This window comes from Aquarana catesbeiana, linkage group LG02 (genome assembly GCF_042186555.1).
Source record: "Aquarana catesbeiana isolate 2022-GZ linkage group LG02, ASM4218655v1, whole genome shotgun sequence".
Lineage (NCBI taxonomy): Eukaryota > Metazoa > Chordata > Amphibia > Anura > Ranidae > Aquarana > Aquarana catesbeiana.
Genome location: NC_133325.1, coordinates 113,620,813 through 113,641,807, shown reverse-complemented (window position 1 = coordinate 113,641,807; position 20,995 = coordinate 113,620,813). Strand labels below are relative to the sequence as shown.

The window sequence follows — 20,995 nt, the reverse complement described above, 5'->3', positions numbered from 1 at the left end:
CCAGGAGAAGACAGGCAATAGTAGCCCACTTTGTGGCCACTGGTGGGGCTGGAGTACAGTTGTTGGCGGCTGTCAGTTGTCCCATCAGGACTCCTTAGAAAGAGCTCAGGGGAAGCAGCAATCTCTGTCTCTTGATGGCACCTCCATCCAGATGAAGGACTACATGAGGAGTTTAGCATTTTAGCAAATTCTCCTCTTTTTTAAGCCTTTAAGTCAATTTATTTTTATACCAAATAAATAAACCATTTTATTGCACAAGATCTGTTTAATTTTATTTTCATCTTCTTTTATGGTTTAAATAAAAGCTGCTGATTTTAAAATGTTGAAAATTACTTTTGAAGTTCCATTAAAAATATTAAAGCATTGAGAGTTTGAAGATTGGTTTTATACATATTGTTTCCCAACCAGGACGCTGTGGCACCCTGGGGTGCTGTTTGGGTTCCCCCGCGTGCCTGGGGACCAGTTTGACCTCTATTAGCATCAGGAGTTGGCATAATGCAGTTTGGGCCAGCTGCCAGCATTGTAAAACAACCAATGACACTCTAGGGCACATGTGTCAAACACAAGGCCCGAGGGCCGAATGTGGCCCGCCAGGCCATTTCATGTGGCCCTTGCACCTCTCCACCAGCTGCAGGACCCCTTTCATCTCTACCCCCCCACTTTTCTCAGCAGTCAGCAGCAGAGTGGAGGACTGAACTCCTCCACCAGCTCCTATGCCTCTCTGTGCAGCCACAGCACCCCCTTGTCACCTTGGTCTCAGCATTCCGCAGACTCTGCCAACTAATTCCAGCCCTCCTCTGGTCCTCCTCCAGCCCCTGCATTTTCTGCTTTCCAGCTCTGCCACCAGTTTCTTCCCAGCAGCAGCACAAAGTAAGGGGGCGCACTGTGATGTAAGGGAGGACAGAGGGGCTCTTGACTTATGATGAGGGGGGGCTCGTGACATCTAATGTAAGATGGGGTGGGGTGCTCTGGACATCCAGTCTTCCAAATACAACCAGCCCTTTGAGGGCAAACATAATGCCGATGCTGCCTATGATGAAATTCAGTTTGACACCCCTGCTCTAGGGCCAGGACGCACAGCGTTATTTATTGCCATGGTAATAGTACCCGACTCAGCCACTCCATGGCAATGCATGTCCTTGCTCCAAGGCAAAGCACCATACAGGGTGGCCACCAACATTTAGAAGAGGACAGAAGTCTGTTTCCTCCAGTTTCTGCCATGCTGCTGGAGACAAAAGCTAGGGTCCTTCTGATTTGATGAAGTGACTCTGTGGTTGTTGGATCTGTGATGGGAGGACTGTGTGATTTGGGGGCTCTGTGATGGTGGGGACGTATGTATAGGGGGATTTAGATGTAAAGCGAGGCCTCTAATGTGAGGGGGTGACCTCTAATGTGAAGTTAATTTCATCAAGCTGGTTGTGTGCACTGTCCCAGCCTCAGGTTTCCCATTGATAACTAACACTTATGCCCTGTACACACAGTCGGACATTGATCGGACATTCCGACAACAAAATCCTAGGATTTTTTCTGACGGATGTTGGCTCAAACTTGTCTTGCATACACACGGTCACACAAAGTTGTCGGAAAATCCAATCGATATGAACGCGGTGACGTAAAACACGTACGTCGGGACTATAAACGGGGCAGTAGCCAATAGCTTTCATCTCTTTATTTATTCTGAGCATGCGTGGCACTTTGTCCGTCGGATTTGTGTAAACATGATCGGAAATTCCGACAACGGATTTTGTTGTCGGAAAATTTTATAGCCTGCTCTCAAACTTTGTGTGTCGGAAAATCCGATGGAAAATGTGTGATGGAGCCGACAACAAGGTCCTATCACACATTTTTCGTCAGAAAATCCGACCGTGTGTACGGGGCATTACAGTGTAAATGGGCCCTTAAGCCAGAACTCCTGCTCTGTGTGTTTATTGTAGGACCAAAATAGGTTTGTAAAGGATTACAGCTTCAGGAACTATTAGCACTCCTCATTATATCAAAAATATCACAATGCAAAACCTTTATGAGAACCAAGAGAACAGTTTTAAGAGAAGGTTTTGAATTTGCAGATAGTTTTCTCCAGGATGCATAGGTTAAAGGCAGCCAGACAGATGTTCCCAACATCTGAGATTCTCAGTGCTAACATTACTCTGCACCATTATATACACACTCACCTGTGTTCTGCTGGCACTGGTGGAGGCCAGACTGCTGGGTCCCTCGCCGGTTCATCTTGTAAAGCAACAGGGAAATCTGCAGGCTTTTCAATTTTAAAGGATTCTAACGTATTTACAATGATTTTCACTTGTTCATATTCTTCCACTAACTCTTGGCACACCTGCAAGAAGAAAACATAACATTACAAACATGTTCTTATCAGTGTTCTCCAAGTGCTTCCCACAAGAATGCACGGGAGTGACATCATCATCATCTCGGCCATTCATATCGTGAAGCCCATGACCCTGGAAAGATGACCGGGTGAAGATGGTCACAGCGGTGACAGCGTGCTGCTGGAGGGCTTCATTTTCAGGTAAGTCTGTCATAATGTGCTAGTATGGGATGCATACTAGCACATAATTATTACCTAAACTTCGGTTTACTACTGCTTTAAGCTAACCATTGCAGAGATTTAAAGTGGTTGTAAAGTCTAAACATTCTTTACCTTTAGGAAGGCGTGGTTTAGGTGGGTTGACTCGAAGGATTGGAGGAAGATGTGGATCTGAGGGTGGGGGTATAGGTACAACACACTGATATAAATGATGGGGTTGTAGAGTAAAATACTCTATGTACCATTGCCCATGGTTTTATGTATAAAGTTATGATACCTGAGGGGGAAGGTGGTGGGTGCTCTGGTCTTGCTGGGGCTGTGGGCCCTTGTGGGCGGGGAAGGGCATTCAGCTAATTTCCTCCTGTTGTTATCATTGAAGTACAATTGTAAAAAAAAAAAAGCAGAGTTACTGGGTTACAGGTTTGGATCTGGGACTCTGGTTAGAGTCTTCTATGGCTAGTAGCTATTGACTGGTATACTGTGAATTGTATATTCTCATCATTCATCATTCATGCTGTTTCACCTACGTGTCATTTTGTATGTGCACTATTTGATATGCTTAATAAAAAAAATTATGTGAAATTTTTATTTTTTTTTCCCTTCATGTATTCCTTGCATGAAGGTAAAAAATGTTTAGGTGTCAACATCGCTCCCTCAGCCCCCCCCCTCTTACCTGAGACCTCATTCAATCTAGCGCCGTGCATGTCAGCAGATCTTTTCTCCCCTCACTTCCAGGTCTCATTGGGGCACCAGAAAAGCCATTGACTCCCAGTGCTGTCAATCAAAGCCAGTGACGATGTTGCGGGGGTGGGGGCCGAGTCCCTGTCTGCGTCCATGGGGACACTGGACAGAGGAGCCAGGAGCACCAGCGCAGGACCCGAAAAGAGAAGGTTCCCAGCCACTCTGTGTGATTCCATTGCACAGAGTAGACATGTATAGACATGTTTGGTTTTTTTTGTTGTTTTTTTTTTTTTTTAAATAATAATGTACCTTTACAACCCCTTTAAGGAAGTTCACTGGTATGGCATATCTCAATATCCGTGGAAAAGATGCAGGGAAGATTCTCCAGTAAAAAAAAATAAAATAAAAGTCTCCTAAAATTCACAGTATATTATTATTATTATTAGGATTTCTATAGGGCCAACAGTTTGCTCAGTGCTTTACAAAATAAAGGCAGACATTACAGTTACAATACAGTCAATACATAAGTTTCACTTTGAGAGAAGGCAGCTATTAAGAGACTTTATTGAAAAGTCAAAAGAGTACATCCTGCCAGTTCATAAAATTCTTAACGCAGTGTGGATCGGGTAAAAAAACTGCAGCAAAGGAAAGATGCTATTGGCAACATTGCCCACGGAGATTAAAGGGATATGAACATCATAGAAAACAGCAACTCTAAGCAGCCAGAATGTGATAAGCTATGAACAACAACTATTCCTTTAGTTTAGTGAGCTATAGATTTTAAAATGATAAATGCAATTTTAAATTTAAGATAGAAAGAAAATACAGGTGCACTTGTATTAAAGTGGGAGTAAACTCCCATGCATAATTTTTATCTATATGTAAGCATAGAATAAAGGCTTACCTCTAGATACTGTAAATATCTTCTAAACTTGCATCATTTAGGAGATATTTACTGTAGATGCAGCCGGTGATGTCACTGGCGCATCTCTGGAGGGGCTTCGTTCCAAGACAAATTTCACATAATGTGCTAGTAGGTGTAATATATTATATAGATATAGATATATAGATATATATATATATATATATATATATATATATATATATATATATATATATATAGACGGACACACACACACACACACACACACACACTGAGGCAGTTTTCAGATGTTTTAGCGCTAGAAATAGTGCCCGAAAACTGCCTCCCATTAATTTCAGTGTGTCTTTTCACACTGGGGCAATGCCCTTGCGGGATGTTAGGAAAAGTCCTACAAGCAGCATCTTTGGGGCGGTTTGAGAGCACTGTATTTAGCGCTCCCAAAGCGCCCTTCCCATTGAAATGAATGGGCAGCACTTCCGAAACACCTGAAAAGCGTTTCGGAAGCGCTGCAACACGAGCGCTTTTAACCCCTTCTTTGGGTTACAAGCGCCATGCTAGCGGCTGAAAAAGCGCTGCTTAAACAGTGCTAAATAGCCACTAAAACTAGTGGCACTTTAACGCTAACGTGGCCACGGACCCAGTGTGAAAGTGGTCTTAATGAATATTGGCCAATGATTTTACGAATGCCTAATAATTCAGACCACAGCAAAACTAAATATACACCAGTGTATTCTAGTATACATAAAAGAGTAAAAGCTGCGCTATCACCAATAATTTATCTGTGAGTAATAACCAATGTCTGTAATCTGGCGTTCTATGTGTTTTCAACAATCATCAATTAAATCAGAAAAAAAAAAAATTAACCAGTTATAAATAAAACAACATAAGTCCGTATAATCATGAATGTAGTAGTCCCATACTCCCAAGTAAGTGCTGCAAGAATGCGCAAGTAGAAAAACACATCAACCATGGTGTATCCCACGCCTTGGCTGTGGCTTCATGGCACAGAGTGAGAGAGCAAGCTAACAATACAGACTTAAATTGAAGGATCCAATCCATTGCCCTCCACCCTGACGGATGCAGATGGGAACTTTAGCGCTATATGCTGTATATGCTCATGTCTGGTCTTGCTACATGTGAGTGGATTTCTATGTTTATGATTTTTTTTTTTTTTTAAATAACAGTGAGCACTATGTAAGTTCTCATAGTCTTTTAACACGTATATACAGGAACCAAATGCATATGTACTGTATATTATCATATAAAACTAATATGTAAGTAAATTTGTGACAAACACTGCTAGCTGCACCCCTAAATGGATAATGATTGACCAACCAGTGTATAAGCAAACTAATATATATCCTGTGCAGCTCTGTGATAAAAGGAAATTATATACCCAGGTGAACTATGAAAATTTGCATCGGGCATCTTCAGGAGACCTTCCAATTGGGTGAAACGCGTTGAGAAGGGACTTGCTATGCCGATGGCACAGCCGGTGACGTCACTTCCGGGTGTTTGGAATGCATGCTGGTTCCAGGCATCGGAACAGTGGCGTTTCCATTCAGTATCCCATACGGCTGGAAATCCTGAGTGCCCAGAGGGCACATGAATATGGGAGTGCAAATCCTAGGGGAGCACTTTAATAAAGCCAAACACGATGAGTTCCTTCCTGCAGTCTTTACATACATCACTGAATAATCCGGAGCGGAGACACTGAGAATGGAACCAGGGGTCTGGAGTCGGTGGAACCTTGTGGAGGACGTGTCATATCCTCATTTGAAGTTATATTTGACCCTGGATTGCCAGGTTATATATTTATGTTGGAGCACTGGTGATTGTTTTCATAGGCAGGTGCACAAGGAAGACTTGGTTTACATTATTGAAGTTATTTGGCTCTGTCACAAGCATGTTCATGGGACTTTGCTTAAGTTTGATGACTATTTAAACTATAGATACGCATATTTACCATTGGTTTGTGTTAATAATATTAATTGTGTATTAGTTTGGCACTTTAACTTTTATTTGTGGTTTTCAGCAAAATTTTCATAGTGCACCTGGTTATATAATTTCCTTATACCACAGCACTACATTAGATAGATGTTCGTTTGCTTGCTTATACAATGGGTGGTTAATCATTAACCACTTAGGGAGAGCAGCTAGCAGTGCTTGTCACAGATTTAACCACTTAAGGACCGAGCCTCTTTCTGAGATTTGGTGTTTACAAGTTAAAAACTGTTTTCTTTGCTAGAAAATTACTTAGAACCCCCATACATTATATATTTTTTTCTAACACCCTAGAGAATAAAATGGCAGTCATTGCAATACTTTCTGTCACACCGTATTTGCGCAGCGGTCTTACAAGCGCTCTTTTTTTGAAAAAAAAAATAGGATTTTTTAAAACAGCTTACCTGTAAAATCCTTTTCTTTCGAAGGACATCACGGGACACAGAACCTCAGTAATTACTGATGGGTTATATAGGTATCACTGGTGATTGGACACTGGCACACCCTATCAGGAAGTTCAACCCCCTATATAATCCCTCCCCCTTGCAGGGATACCTCAGTTTTGTAGCCAAGCAATATAGTGTATTAAAAGAGGGGCGGGACCTCTGTGTCCCGTGATGTCCTTCGAAAGAAAAAGATTTTACAGGTAAGCTGTTTTAAAAAATCCTATTTTCTTTCTCGAACATCAGGGGACACAGAGCCTCAGTAATTACTGATGGGATGTCCCAGAGCAATGCTACCTGAGGGGGAGGAACCACGACCAAGTAGGGTGCAATCAGACCTGAGGACCCTGTACCGCTGCCTGCAGCACACTACGCCCAAAGACGATATCCTCATGCCTTCTGACATCCACCTGATAGAATCTGGTGAATGTATGAACCAGGTTGCGGCCTTGCAGATTTGAGCCATAGAGGCCTGGTGATGCACTGCCCAAGAAGCACCAATAGCCCTTGTGGAATGTGCCCTGATCTGAAACGGAGGAATCTTCTGTTTCAAACCGTAAGCTTGAATGATCAACTGTCGAATCCATTTAGAAATGGTAGCTTTTGACGCTGCCTGTCCTCTATTGGGACTCTCTGGCAGCACAAACAAAACATCCGTCCTGCGGATCTGAGCAGTTGCCCCTAGATAGGCCTTAACTGCTCTTACTACATCCAACGAATGTAGAGATCTCTCTTCCGGAGAACAGGGATCTGGAAAAAAGGAAGGTAGAACAATGTCTTGGTTTAAATGAAAATCAGAAACCACCTTCGGTAAAAAACTAGGATGAGGGCGTAGTACCACTCTATCCTTGTGTATAATCAAATAAGGCTCCTTACAGGAAAGAGCTGCTAATTCTGATACTCTTCTAGCAGAAGAGATGGCCACCAGAAAAATTAACTTCCTTGTCAACAAGACCAAAGGAATCTGACTTATTGGTTCAAAAGGCTGTTTCTGTAACACAGCCAGGACCAAGTTCAAGTCCCAGGGGTTTAGGGGGGCTTTAACCGGAGGATTAAGACGCATCACCCCCTGCATAGAGTTTCGGACCAAAGAATGCGAAGCAAGTGGCCGCTGAAATAATACTGATAAAGCAGAAACCTGGCCCTTGATGGCCCTTGATGGTACTCAAGGCCAGCTTCATCTCTAATCCTAATTGTAGAAAATCAAGAATTCTACCTATGACATATTTCCTGGGATGCCAACCTCTGGATTCACACCAGGTTATATAAGCTTTCCAGACTCTATGATAAATCATCCTGGAAGCTGGCTTCCTTGCATTGATCAAGGTAGATATGACAGGACCTGAGAGCCCACGACTCTTCAGAACGTGGGTCTCAATAGCCAAACCGTCAAATTTAGCGTTTGTAAGGCAGGATGGAACACTGGACCTTGAGATAACAGGTCTGGGCGTTCCGGTAGTGTCCACGGGGAACCTACTGTCATCCTTACTATTTCTGCATACCAAGTCCTTCTGGGCCAAGCGGGGGCCACCAGAAGTACCGACTTCCTTTCCTGCCTGATCCTGCGAAGGAGTCGTGGTAATAGCAGAATAGGCGGGAATGCGTAAATCAGTGATGCCACGGAATCACCAACGCATCCGTCCCGCATGCAAGAGGATCTTTTGTCCTTGCCACAAATCTGTCTATCTTTTTGTTGAATCGGGATGCAAAGAGATCTACATCTGGAACCCCCCATCTTTGGCATATGGCCCAAAAGACGTTGGGATGCAGAGACCATTCCCCTGGAAGTAACTGCTGGCGACTTAGATAGTCCGCCTGCCAATTCTCTATTCCCGGGATGAAAACTGCCGATATGCATGGCACATGCATCTCTGCCCAGACTAAGATCTGGTTCACCTCTTTTTGAGCAGCTCGGCTCCGGGTGCCTCCCTGATGATTGACATAAGCCACTGCTGTGGCATTGTCGGACTGGATCCTGACCAGACAACCCTGTAGCCTGATAGTCCAGGCCTTTAGAGCTAGATGTATCGCCCGGATCTCCAGAATGTTGATGGGTAAGGTCCTCTCTGTCTTGGACCATACCCCTTGGACCGCAGCCTGTTCCAGAACTGCTCCCCAACCTGACAGACTGGCATCTGTTGTTACCACCATCCAGGTAACCGGTAGAAACGATTTCCCCTTCTGCAGGTTTTCGGGTATGAGCCACCAATTGAGGCTCTGACTCACCGCATGAGACAGGTGCATCGGAAAGTCTAATGCCTGAACTTTCCTGTTCCAGGTCGACAGAATACTGTGTTGCAGCATTCTTGAGTGAAACTGAGCATAGGGAACTGCTTCGAATGAAGACACCATCTTCCCTAGTAGCCTCATACAAAGGCAGACTGAGGGAACCTTCTTGGTCCTTACTGTCAGAATCAGCTCTCTCAAAGCAGTGATCTTTGCCTGGGGTAGAAATATTTTCTCCTGGCCTGTATCTATAATCAGACCTAAATACTCCAGTCTTCTTACTGGTTTTAGGAAAGACTTTTCTAAGTTGAGGATCCAACCCAGGTGTTCTAGATACCTGACTGTGGTCCTCAAGTTTCCATTCAAAGAGGCTACCGACCGGTCTATCAAGAGCAGGTCGTCTAGGTATGCTATGACAGCTATACCCTGAGCCCTTAATCTGGCCAGAGGAGGAGCCAAGATCTTTGTGAACACTCGAGGTGCAGTGGCTATCCTGAAAGGCAGAGCCACAAACTGGAAATGGCGCCCTCCTACCTCGAAGCGCAGAAACTTCTGATGAGCAGGAAAAATGGGCACATGCAGATATGCATCTCTGATGTCTATTGATGCCAGAAATTCTCCTCCCTGCAGGGTGGGAACTACTGTTCGAATTGATTCCATGCGGAAGGATTGAATCCTTAGGAATCGGTTCAGATCCCTTAAGTCCAGAATGGGCCTGACATCCCCATTTGGCTTTTGGACCGTAAAAAGGTTGGAATAGAAGCCCAATCCCTGGTCCTTTGCGGGAACTATCACCTAAGACACTGGCGTAAAAACTGAGGTATCCCTGCAAGGGGGAGGGATTATATAGGGGGTTGAACTTCCCGATAGGGTGTGCCAGTGTCCAATCACCAGTGATACCTATATAACCCATCAGTAATTACTGAGGCTCTGTGTCCCGTGATGTTCGAGAAAGAAAATAGGATTTTTATCAGCTTACCTGTAAAATTCTTTTCTTGGAGTACATCATGGGACACAGAGCCTAAGTAATTACTTAATGGGTTATGGGCCACCTTCAGGTGTTGACACTGGTGTACCCAATACAGGAAGTTCACTCCCCTATATAACCCCTCCTCCTTCCAGGAGTACCTCAGTTTTTGTAGCAAAGCAACATACTTACAGTGGGGACGGAAAATATTCAGACCCCCTTTAATTTTCCACTCTTTGTTATATTGCAGCCATTTACTAAAATCATTTAAGTTCATTTTTTTCCCTCATTAACCTACACACAGCACCCCATATTGACAGAAAAACACAGAATTGTTGACATTTTTGCAGATTTATTAAAAAAGAAAAACTGAAATATCACATGGTCCCAAGACCCTTTGCTGTGACACTCATATATTTAACTCAGGTGGTGTCCATTTCTTCTGATCATCCTTGAGATGGGTTCTACACCTTCATTTGAGTCCAGCTGTGATTGATTATACTGATTGGACTTGATTAGGAAAACCACACACCTGTTTATATAAGACCTTACAGCTCACAGTGCATGTCAGAGCAAATGAGAATCATGAGGTCAAAAGGAACTGCCTGAAGAGCTCAGAGACAGAATTGTGGCAAGGCACAGATCTGGCCAAGGTTACAAAAAAAAAAATTCTGCTGCACTTAAGGTTCCTAAGAGTACAGTGGCCTCCATAATCCTTAAATGGAAGACGTTTGGGGCGACCAGAACCCTTCCTAGAGCTGAAGAGTGAAAAATTAAAGGGGGTCTTTCCGCCCCCACTGTAAACCCCATAAAAGAGGGGAGGGACCTCTGTGTCCCATGATGTACTCCAAGAAAAGGAATTTACAGGTAAGCTTTTATAAAAATCCTATTTACTTTATCGTACATCATGGGAAACAGAGCCTAAGTAATTACTTAATGGGACGTCTCATAGCAATGCTACCTGAAAGGAAGAATAGACAACCTGTAGGGCACCCCCAGACCTGAGGACTGGTACTGCTGCCTGCAGCACACTGCGCCGAAGGTGATATCCTCATACCTCCTTTTCATCCACCTCATAAAATTTTGTGAATGTATGCACTGAATACCAACTTGCGGCCTTACAGATCTGAGCCATGGAGGCCTGGTGACGCACTGCTCAAGAAGCACTAACCACCCTGGTAGAGGGCGCCTTAACTTAAAACGGGGGAATCATACCCCTTGAATCATAGGTTTGAATTATCACTTGTCGAATCCACTTAGCGACAGTGGATTTCAACGCTGCCTGTCCTTTCTTAGAACCCTCTGGCAGAACAAATAAGACATCAGTCTTACGAATCTGAGCAGTTGCCTTTAAATAGATTTTTCACTGCTCTCACCACATCAAGACAATGTAGTGACTTCTCTTCCCTGAAACATGGTTTTGGAAAAAACGATGGCAGGACAATATCTTGGTTTAGGTGAAAACCTGAAACCACTTTTGGCAAAAAGACTGGACGAGGGCGTAACACCACTCTGTCCTCATGAATAATCAAATATGGCTCTTTACAAGAAAGAGCAGCCAATTCTGAAACCCTCCTTGCTGAGGAAATAGCAACCAAAAATACCAGATTCCTTGTCAGAAGGACTAAGGGAATATGCTGTATCGGTTCAAATGGCTGTTTTTGTAACACTGACAAAACTAAGTTCAAGTCCCAAGAGCTTAAAGGTGATTTAACTGACGGATTAATCCACATCACCCCTTGCATAAAACCCTGGACTAAAGAATGCGTAGCAAGCGGTCTTTAAAATAAAATCGATAAGGCTGAGACTTGGCCTTTAATAGTACTCAAAGCCAACTTCATCTCTACGCCTAATTGTAGGAAGGCAAGAATTTTGCCTATGATATATCTCCGAGGGTGCCAACCCTTGGATTCACACCAGGAAACATAAGCCTTCCAGACTCTAATATATATAGTTCTGGACGCTGGCTTCCTTGCATTAATCAAAGTAGAGATAACTGACCCAGAAAGCCCACGTTTCTTCAGAATGTGGGTTTCAATAGCCAGGCCTTTAAATTTAGCGTTCGTAAAAGTGGGATGGAATAACGGCCCTTGTGAGAGCAGGTCTGGCCTTAGTGGAAGGGACCATGGATCCTGCCATCTTTACGATTTCTGCATACCATGACCATGCTGGTGCTACCAGAATTACCGGCCTTCTTTCCAGCTTGATCCTGCAAAGAAGTCAAGGCAGCAACTGAATAGGAGGGTCATCAACGCATCTGTTCCACATGCGAGTGGATCCCTTGTCCAGGACACAAAGTTGATCAACTTCATGTTGAATCTGGACGCTGGAAGATCTACATCCAGAGTCCCCCATATTTGGCAAATGGCCTGAGAAATGTTGGGGTGAAGAGACCATTCCCCTGGGAATAACTGCTGCCAACTTAAGTAGTCCGCCTGCCAATTCTCTACTCCCGGAATGAAGATTGCTGATAGGCACGGAACATTCTTTTCTGCCCAAGTTAGAATATGGTTCACCTCTCTCTGCGCTGAGAGACTCTTGGTGTCCCCTTGGTGATTGATATAAGCCACAGCTGTGGCATTGTCGGATTGGATCCTGACAGGACAATCCCTTAACCTGGAAGTCCAGGCTTTCAGAGCCAGACGCACTGCCCGAATCTCTAGGATATTGATAGGCAAGGCTCTTTCAGTTTTTGAGGACTGTACCTGGACAGTAATTTTGTCTTTGTCTTTCTGAAAGGCTGGCATCTGTTTTTACTACTTTCCTGATATTTGGTCTGAAGGATTTTCTTTTTAGCAGATTCTGGGTTAGTAACCACCAACTGAGGCTTTGGGACACTCTTGGGGACAGCCGCATTGGCAAGTCCAAAGCTTGGATCGTTTTGTTCCAAGCAGACAGGATACTGTTTTGCAACAGTCTCAAATGGAACTGGGCATAGGGGACTGCTTCAAATGAAGCCACCATCTTTCCTAACAACCTCATGCAAAGGCGAATTGAGGAATTTCTTTTTGACCTGACCATCCGCACCAGCTCTCGTATGGAGCTGATCTTTGCCAGAGGCAAGAACACCTTTTTCTGGGCTGTGTCTATGATCAGGCCCAAATACTCCAGCTTTCTTAGCGGTTTTAAGGAAGACTTCTCTAGGTTGAGGATCCAACCCAGACTTTCCAGCTAACTGGTTGTAATGTGTACATTTTGCTCCAAGCGAGCCACTGACTGGTCTATTAACAATAAATCATGTAGGTAAACCAAGACTGTTATGCCCTGTGCCCTTAACCTGGCTAGAGGTGGGGCCAGTACCTTTGTGAACACCCGGGGTGCTGTAGCTAGCCTGAAGGGCAAGGCTACAAAACTGAAAGTGCTGCTGTTCTACTTAAAATCGTAGAAACCTTTGGTAAGTGGGAAATATAGGGACATGCAGATATTCATACCGGATATCGATGGACGCCAGAAGTTCTCTTCTGTTCTTGTTCTTGTGAATAGAGTCCTTCATAGTGTCTATGGCAAAACATAATGCCTGTAGTTCGGCCAACTCACGGGCCTGCTGTGCAGGGAGCTCTTTAAGAGCCTCTGTGAACTGGCCCTTTAGGGATTGACAGATGCCAATTGCTGCGAATGCAGGCTGAGTAACGGTCCCCGCCAAGGAAAAAGAAGATTTTAACAAGAATTCCAACTTTTTTTCTGTTGGATCTTTAAGCATTTGTGCATTGTCTTCATTACAATTTAAACTTTTATTCACACTGCAAATCGCAGCGTCAACTGCTGGAACCTTCCATTTTTTGGTGAATTTCTCCTCCATGGGATAGAGAACTGAAAATCTCTTTGGAGGGAGAAAGTGCTTATCCAGATGACCCCATTCAGCATAAATAAGCTTTTCTAGTAATGCATGGACCGGAAACGCATGCAAAGGCTGTAAAGGTTTCAAAGAACCCAAGAAAGAAACCGGACTTTCAGTTAGCATGAAAGCGGAGCGAAACCATTTCCGTAAGGATTTGTACATCAGATTGTGAAGCTGAATCATCAACTGTTGTTTCCTCCGCAGAGGAATGATCGGCTTGTTTTTCCTCTCAATCGTCTGAGGGCAATATCTCATCCTGTCCCCACTGTTCCCTTGGTTCCCTTCCCTCTAGCACGCTTCCTATCCCCTTGGATAGAGGATGCAATTAAAGCCGCTAATCTTCCTTCTAAGCCCTGCAGGGCAGAGGAAAATGCATCTTCAGTTACGTATACAGGGGCTGAAGAGTGAGAAGCAGTAGCACCACCAATTGCTTCCAATGACTCACCCTGGCTTGCCACATCTGGTATCTCTGGAGAGGATGACAGTGTGGAGTCATGACTGGATTTCCCAGCGCCTGGGGGTGGAACCTTTGGTACCTTTGTGGTAGTTCTGGAAGTCATAGTGCTAAGCACAAAAGCAGAGGCACTAAAGAAAAAAAAATACCACAAGCCAGGGAGAGGACACGATTTTTACTTGCACGTTCTTGCGGCACTTACCTGCGAGTGATAAACATCACAAGTTTTATGGTACTACATTCACGATTATATAGACTTTTGCTATTTTATCGTTTATGATTGGTTGATGATTGCTGAAAACACACAGAACATCAAATTAGGGACAATGGTTATCACTCACACATAAATTATAGGTGATAGCACAGCATTAACTCTTTTATATACATTAAAGTGATTTTTTGTTTCTCTTCATGCTTGCAGCACACTTGCACACAGATAAACACGTACATTGATACGATGCTACAAAACTCCTAGTTCACTACCTGGTCATCTCCCACCTGAACTACTGAAACTCCCTCCTCATTGGCTTACCTCTACATAGGCTTTCCCCCCCTTCAGTCCATCATGAATGCTGCTGCAGACTCATTCACCTTACCAACAGTGCCTGCTATGCCTCTATGCCAATCCCTCCACTGGCTGCTGCTCACCCGACAAATTAAACTCCAAACATGAGCAACAACTTCCCAAGCCATCCACAACTAATCATTCTCTTCGTTCCTCCCAAGACCACCTGCTCTCTAGCTCCCTTGTCATCTCCCCAATGCTCACCCCCAATCTGTCCACCTATCTTTTAGTCTGTCCACTTTTAGGCTTCTAGTACATTAGCAGCTCCTAAACTTGAGTTTAGGAACCTTTTATGGTTTTTTTGCCAAAGCTCCTAAACTCAACTCCATAAAAGAGTGTCCATGTACACTTAGGCTTTTAGCAGAGTTTAGGAGCTGCCACGTTTAGGTGAGGTTAAACCTCCATCTCCTGAACATGGAAGAATCATGTTCAGGATAGGAACGTTTTGACTGTCAGCTGTGGGAAAACGTAAATCAAGGCAAAAACGCGGTTTTGTGGTTTCCTGCTACCACGGTCAGCGAAGCATAGTGTAGATTTAGTCTTAGACAGTCCCTGAAAACCCTTCTCTTCAGAGAAGCCTATCCTGCCTCCACCTAACAAATGTATGTTTGTTTTCTCCATCAGCTCATCCCCCACAGTTATTACCTTTAGTATCTCTTGACCCCCCCCCCCTCCCCAGATTGTAAGCTCTAACAAGCAGAGCCCTCGGATTCCTCCTTCAATAAATTGTATTGTAATTGTACTGTCTGCCCTCATGTTGTAAAGCGCTGCGCAAACTGCTGGCACTATATAAATCCTGTATAATAATAGTCCATAGTATTTTAGTGTATGTATGCATAAATCCTTTAGTAGTATCCAACTCTTTGTAGTTCTATGGGCCAGCTCTTTGGGCACCACTTCCGATACTCTTGAAAGCCTTTGATAGATTTTTTTGTTTGCTAATTATTTACAAAGTAGATCACCAAGTCTTTCCTCGACCCTCCCCAATTGCTTGACTTGGGACAATTAACCTACCAGCATTTTTTTGGAGTGTGCAAGGAAACTAGAGTACCCAGAGGAATTACCAAAAGCACAGGGAGAACATGCAAACTCCATGCAAATACTGTCCTGGTCAAGATTCAAACCAAGGACCCCAGTGGTGCAACACATACAGTGCCTTGAAAAAGCATTCATACACCTTGAATATTTATTTTTTTGTGATAGACCAACACATAGTGGCACATAATTGTGAAGTGGAAGTAAAGTGATAAATGGTTTTTAAAATTTTTTACAAATAAAATATCTGACGAGTGTGACGTGCATTTGTATTCAGCCCCCCTGAGTCAATACTTTATAGAACCACCTTTCACTGCAATTACAGCTGCAAGACTTTTTGGGGATATCTCTACCAGCTTTGCACATCTAGAGAGTGACATTTTTGCCCATTCTTCTTTGCAAAATAGCTCAAGCTCTGTCAGATTGGATGGAGAGCGTCTGTGAACAGCAATTTTCAAGTCTTTGCACAGATTCTCAATTGGATTCAGGTCTGGACTTTGATTGGGCCATTCTAACACATGTATATGCTTTGATATAAACCATTCCATTGTAGCTCTGGCTGTATGTTTAGATTCATTGTCCTGCTGGAAGGTGAACCTCCGCCCCAGTCTCAAGTCTTTTGCAGACTCTAACAGGATTTCTTCTAAGATTGCCCTGTATTTGGCTCCATCCATCCTCCCATCAACTCTGACCAGCTTCCCTGTCCCTGCTGAAGAAAAGCATCCCCACAACATGATGCTGCCACCAACATGCTTCACGGTGGGGATGGTGTGTTCAGGGTGATGTGCAGTGTTAGTTTTCCACCACACTAATGCCCCGTACACACGGTCGGACTTTGTTCGGACATTCCGACAACAAAATCCATGGATTTCTTCTGACGGATGTTGGCTCAAACTTGTCTTGCATACACACGGTCACACAAAGTTGTCGGAAAATCCGTTCATTCTGAACGCGGTGACACGTACGTCGGGACTATAAACGGGGCAGTGGTCAATAGCTTTCATCTCTTTATTTATTCTGAGCATGCGTGGCACTTTGTCCGTCGGATTTGTGTACACACGATCGGAAATTCCGAAAACGGATTTTGTTGTCGGAAAATTTTATATCCTGCTCTCCAACTTTGTGTGTCGGAAAATCCGATGGAAAATGTGTGATGGAGCCTACACACGGTCGGAATTTCCGACAACAAGGTCCTATCACACATTTTCCGTCGGAAAATTCGACCGTGTGTACGGGGCAATAGAGTTTTGCTTTTAGGCCAAAAGGTTACATTTTGATCTCATCTGACCAGAGCACCTTCTTCCACATGTTTGCTGTGTCCCCCACATGGCTTTTTGCAAACTGCAAACATTACTTCTTATGACTTTCTTTTTGCCACTCTTCCATAAAGGCCAGATCTGTGGAGTGCACGACTAATAGTTGTCCTGTGGACAGATTCTCCCACCTGAGCTGTGGATCTCTGCAGCTCCTCCAGAGGTATCACCGGCCTCTTGGCTGTTTCTCTGATTTAATGCTCTCCTTGCCCGGCCTGACAGTTTAGGTGCAAGGCCATGTCTTGGTAGGTTTGCAGTTGCGCCATGCCCTTTCCATTTTCGGACGATGGATTGAACAGTGCTCCGTGAGAGGTTCAAAGCTTGGGATATTTTTTTATAACCTAACCCTGCTTTAAACTTCTCCACAACTTTATCACTGACCTGTCTGGTGTGTTCTTTGGCCTTCATGATGCTGTTTGTTCACTATGGTTCTCTAGCAAACCTCTGAGGGCTTCACAGAACAGCTGTATTTATACTGAGATTCAATTACATACAGGTAGACTCTATTTACTAGTTAGGTGACTTCTAAAGGCAATTGGTTCCACTAGATTTTAGTTAGGGGTATCAGAGTAAAGGGGGCTGAATACAAATGCATGCCACACTTTTCAGATAGTTATTTGTAAAAAATCTGGAAAACCATTTATAATTTTCCTTCCACTTCATAATTATGTGTCACTTTGTGTTGGTCTATCACATAAAATCCCAATAAAATAAAGTACGTTTTTGGTTGTAAAATTTCAAGGGGTATGCATACTTTCTCAAGGCACTGTAGGTGTTCACCACTAAACCACTGTGCCACCCTATCCCAGGTGTAAAATACATGAACTTAAATCAGTTTTCTTTGAGTCATAATATGTCCCAGTGTAAGGCATGGAATACAATACAAGGTAACAACACAGCACTGCACACAATCAGAGCACTCACTTGCTGCCATTTGGTCTTCACCACTGGATCCCTAATACTCTGGAAGTGTTTTTGAATTTGCTGGATTACTCCCTGGTAATAAACCATAGATGAGTCATAATTTCCAAGCAGTGCGTATTCTCTGCCCTTTCTAGCATTGTCGCACATCTCGGCCAGATTCATTCTTGGGAGTCTAGAGAATGTAGACAGAATTCAGTAGAAAAGGTCACATCGTTCTGCAGAAAACGCACAGCTGTAAACACAAAATTTCAAGCCTACTGTTGAGAAAATTAGTAATAAAACTTAATATAAAAAAATTCAGATGTTGGTTATATCTTTTAGTGATAATAAAAATCTGCATACAGGTGCATCTCAAAAAAGGTAATTTATTTCAGTAATTAAATTCAAAAAGTGAAACCCATATTTTATATAGAAGTGTTACACACAGAGTGATATATTTCAAGCATTTCTTTCTTTTAATTTTGAAGAATATGGCTTACAGCTAGTGAAAACCAAAAATTCAGTATCTCAGAAAATTAGAATATTACATAAGACCAATAAAAAAAAGGATTTTTATTACAGAAATGTTGGCTTCCTTAAAAGTATGTCCATGTACAGTATAGTATGCACTCAATACTTGGTTGGGGCTCCTTTTGCATGAATTACTGCATCCATGCAGGGGGGTATGGAGGCGATCAGCCTGTGGCACTGCTGAGGTGTTATGGAAGCCCAGGTTGCTTTGATAAGGGGGCCTTCAGCTCGTCTGCATTGTTGGGTCTGGTGTCTCATCTTTCTCTTGACAATACCCCACAGATTTGTGGGGTATTACCAAGAGGAAGATGAGAGACACCAGACCCAACAATGCAGACGAGCTGAAGGCCCCCTTATCAAAGCAACCTGGGCTTCCATAACACCTCAGCAGTGCCACAGGCTGATCGCCTCCATACAACGCCACATTTAACATCCTTTTTACGCTCGTTCACACAATATCTGTTGGTTGATATGTATAGATCAATGTAGGATCAACGCAAGGGTACTCAAAAAAAAAATGTTTTCTATGTAGCCTGATTGCACCATAACTCTTGAGGTGCAGTGTGATGAGCTGCATAAAATTGTAGCATGTCTGCATTTCATGTAGTGCAACATGCTGCAGTGCATAGACTTGAATGAAGCGTCAATTTCAATAAAGCAAACAGCATAATGCATTGTAACAACACATCACACTGCCCCTACACAACACACACCAGAGAGCTTGTGTTTAGTGTGCAGGCTGGTGTGAACAAGACCTTAAGAGGAAAGCTAAAAAAATAAAATATTATAACATATATAATTGCAACACAAGTCATTTTTTTGATCGAATGTTATTAAAAATGACTAGGGTTGCACAGATCCTTTTTTTTTTTTTTTTTTTTAAATCAGCAAGTACCGATACTTGTTCTTAAGTACTCGCCAATACCGATACCCTTGAGGCTGTGATCTGAGCCCATACAAAATGAATGTTCTCAAATCGCACTGCAAATAATCGCATGCAATTTGAACAGGAATGGGGTGCGATTCCTGTCCGAATTGCATGCAGTTTCCCGCACTGCTCCTGTGTGAACCCAGACTGGAGTCACTATGACAAGCCTGGGTTCACACAGGAGCAGTGGGGGAAACTGCATGCGTTTCGGACTGGAATCGCACTCTATTCCTGTTGAAATCACATGCGATTCTTTGCAGAGCGATTTGAGCCTATTCATTTTGTATGAGCTCAAACCGCACCGGAAAAGGTATCAGTTTTAGGTATCCGAGCATTTGCATGAGTACTCATTCAAATGCTTAGTATCGGAACCAATACCGATATCCATTCAACCCTAAAAATTACCTTTCCTTTTCAATCTGCAGCTTTGTAATCTTACTGTAAAATGCAATATGGCCCCTGGAGGCGTTTTGTACACAGCTGGTGTACAGAACGTCCCCCAGAAATGTCATTTCCTGCTTGTGTGATTGGCTTACTGATTTTTCCCAGAAGTCTGCACTAAGATACTAATCAGATTTTGGGCATCCCCTGCATCAAACGTGTCATTTTTGGTGAGTTCCTCCTAAAAAGGGAAATCATGTCTAAAGGGAAGCAGACAGTGCCGCCTTCCTCATTAGAGCCCTGCAGGTGCAACAGACAATGTACTCGGTTAGTAATTTTTCCAAGTCCTGTCAGTAAAACAAATTGCGGGAGGTTGGCAACCCTGATCTCACCAAAGTAGTACAGGAACCTTTTCCAAATTCACGCCATGCTGAATTGCACTGATGTGAATGGACACCTTTGGAAACAATGTGACTTCCATTGTCATGCATTTCTGTGCGACTCAAGTCACATCTGAAATCACACTAGTGTGAACGGAGCCTAAATGTCTGCTTAGCAGTGCTGCCCTGCTCTGTTTTGTTTAACCACTTGACATCCGCGCTATGGCCAAATAACAGCCACAGCGCCTACCTGAATTTCCGGGAGGCTGTCAAATTGCACCTGATAGGCCCATCTATTATTGTCTTGTGGACCAACCCTACCTTTATAGCGGTTAGTGATATCATGGTATATTTTAAAATTTGTTACATTAATAAATTTTGTTAATCTTTTTATACAATACTCTCCCATTATTGCCTACTGGGATAGGCCCCTTTCACACAGGATGGACTCCTTCAAGCAGATCCGCCTGTTCTGATCCCCGCTGAGCAGGCAGATGACAGGTCTGTGTCTGCTCCACTTATGCGGAGCAGACACAGACACGGCCCGCTGTTCTCTATGGAGCGGTCAGATGGACACACACTGTCAAACGATTCGATCTGCCGGACGGATGGGGAACATCTGTTTTTGGTGGCCTAGATCGGATTGGATGCAGGAGTATGTAAAACAGACAAGCAGTCCATTTCCATCCAAATTCCCTAAAGAGAACAATCAGGTCCACCTAAAAAACGGACAGGCAGCCCCAACCGGTCCGCTGGTGTGAAAGGACCATACAGTTAAAAAAAAAGCAAGATCTGTTACGCATGCCAAAGAGTAATGGGCATGACCAGATTGCTTCTAATAGAGGGAGTGGCCTAAAAGAGGATGATTAAACAGAACTGCTCCCTGACCACCTACCTTTAAATGAACATAACAGCTGCTTG

The 20,995-nt window shown here is 43.5% G+C and overlaps 1 protein-coding gene across 1 annotated transcript in view; it reads right to left on the bottom strand.

The window, feature by feature from the left end:
* KATNAL1 (katanin catalytic subunit A1 like 1) overlaps positions 1-20,995 on the bottom strand; it is a 178,509-nt gene that overhangs the window by 137,107 nt on the left and 20,407 nt on the right. Inside the window, exons 2-3 of the mRNA XM_073613365.1 lie at positions 17,876-18,047; positions 2,172-2,332 (exon numbers count right to left, since the gene is read on the bottom strand). Coding sequence (XP_073469466.1) covers positions 2,172-2,332; positions 17,876-18,037 — 323 coding nt within the window. The 5' untranslated portion in view covers positions 18,038-18,047. The remainder of the gene's footprint in view (positions 1-2,171; positions 2,333-17,875; positions 18,048-20,995) is intronic.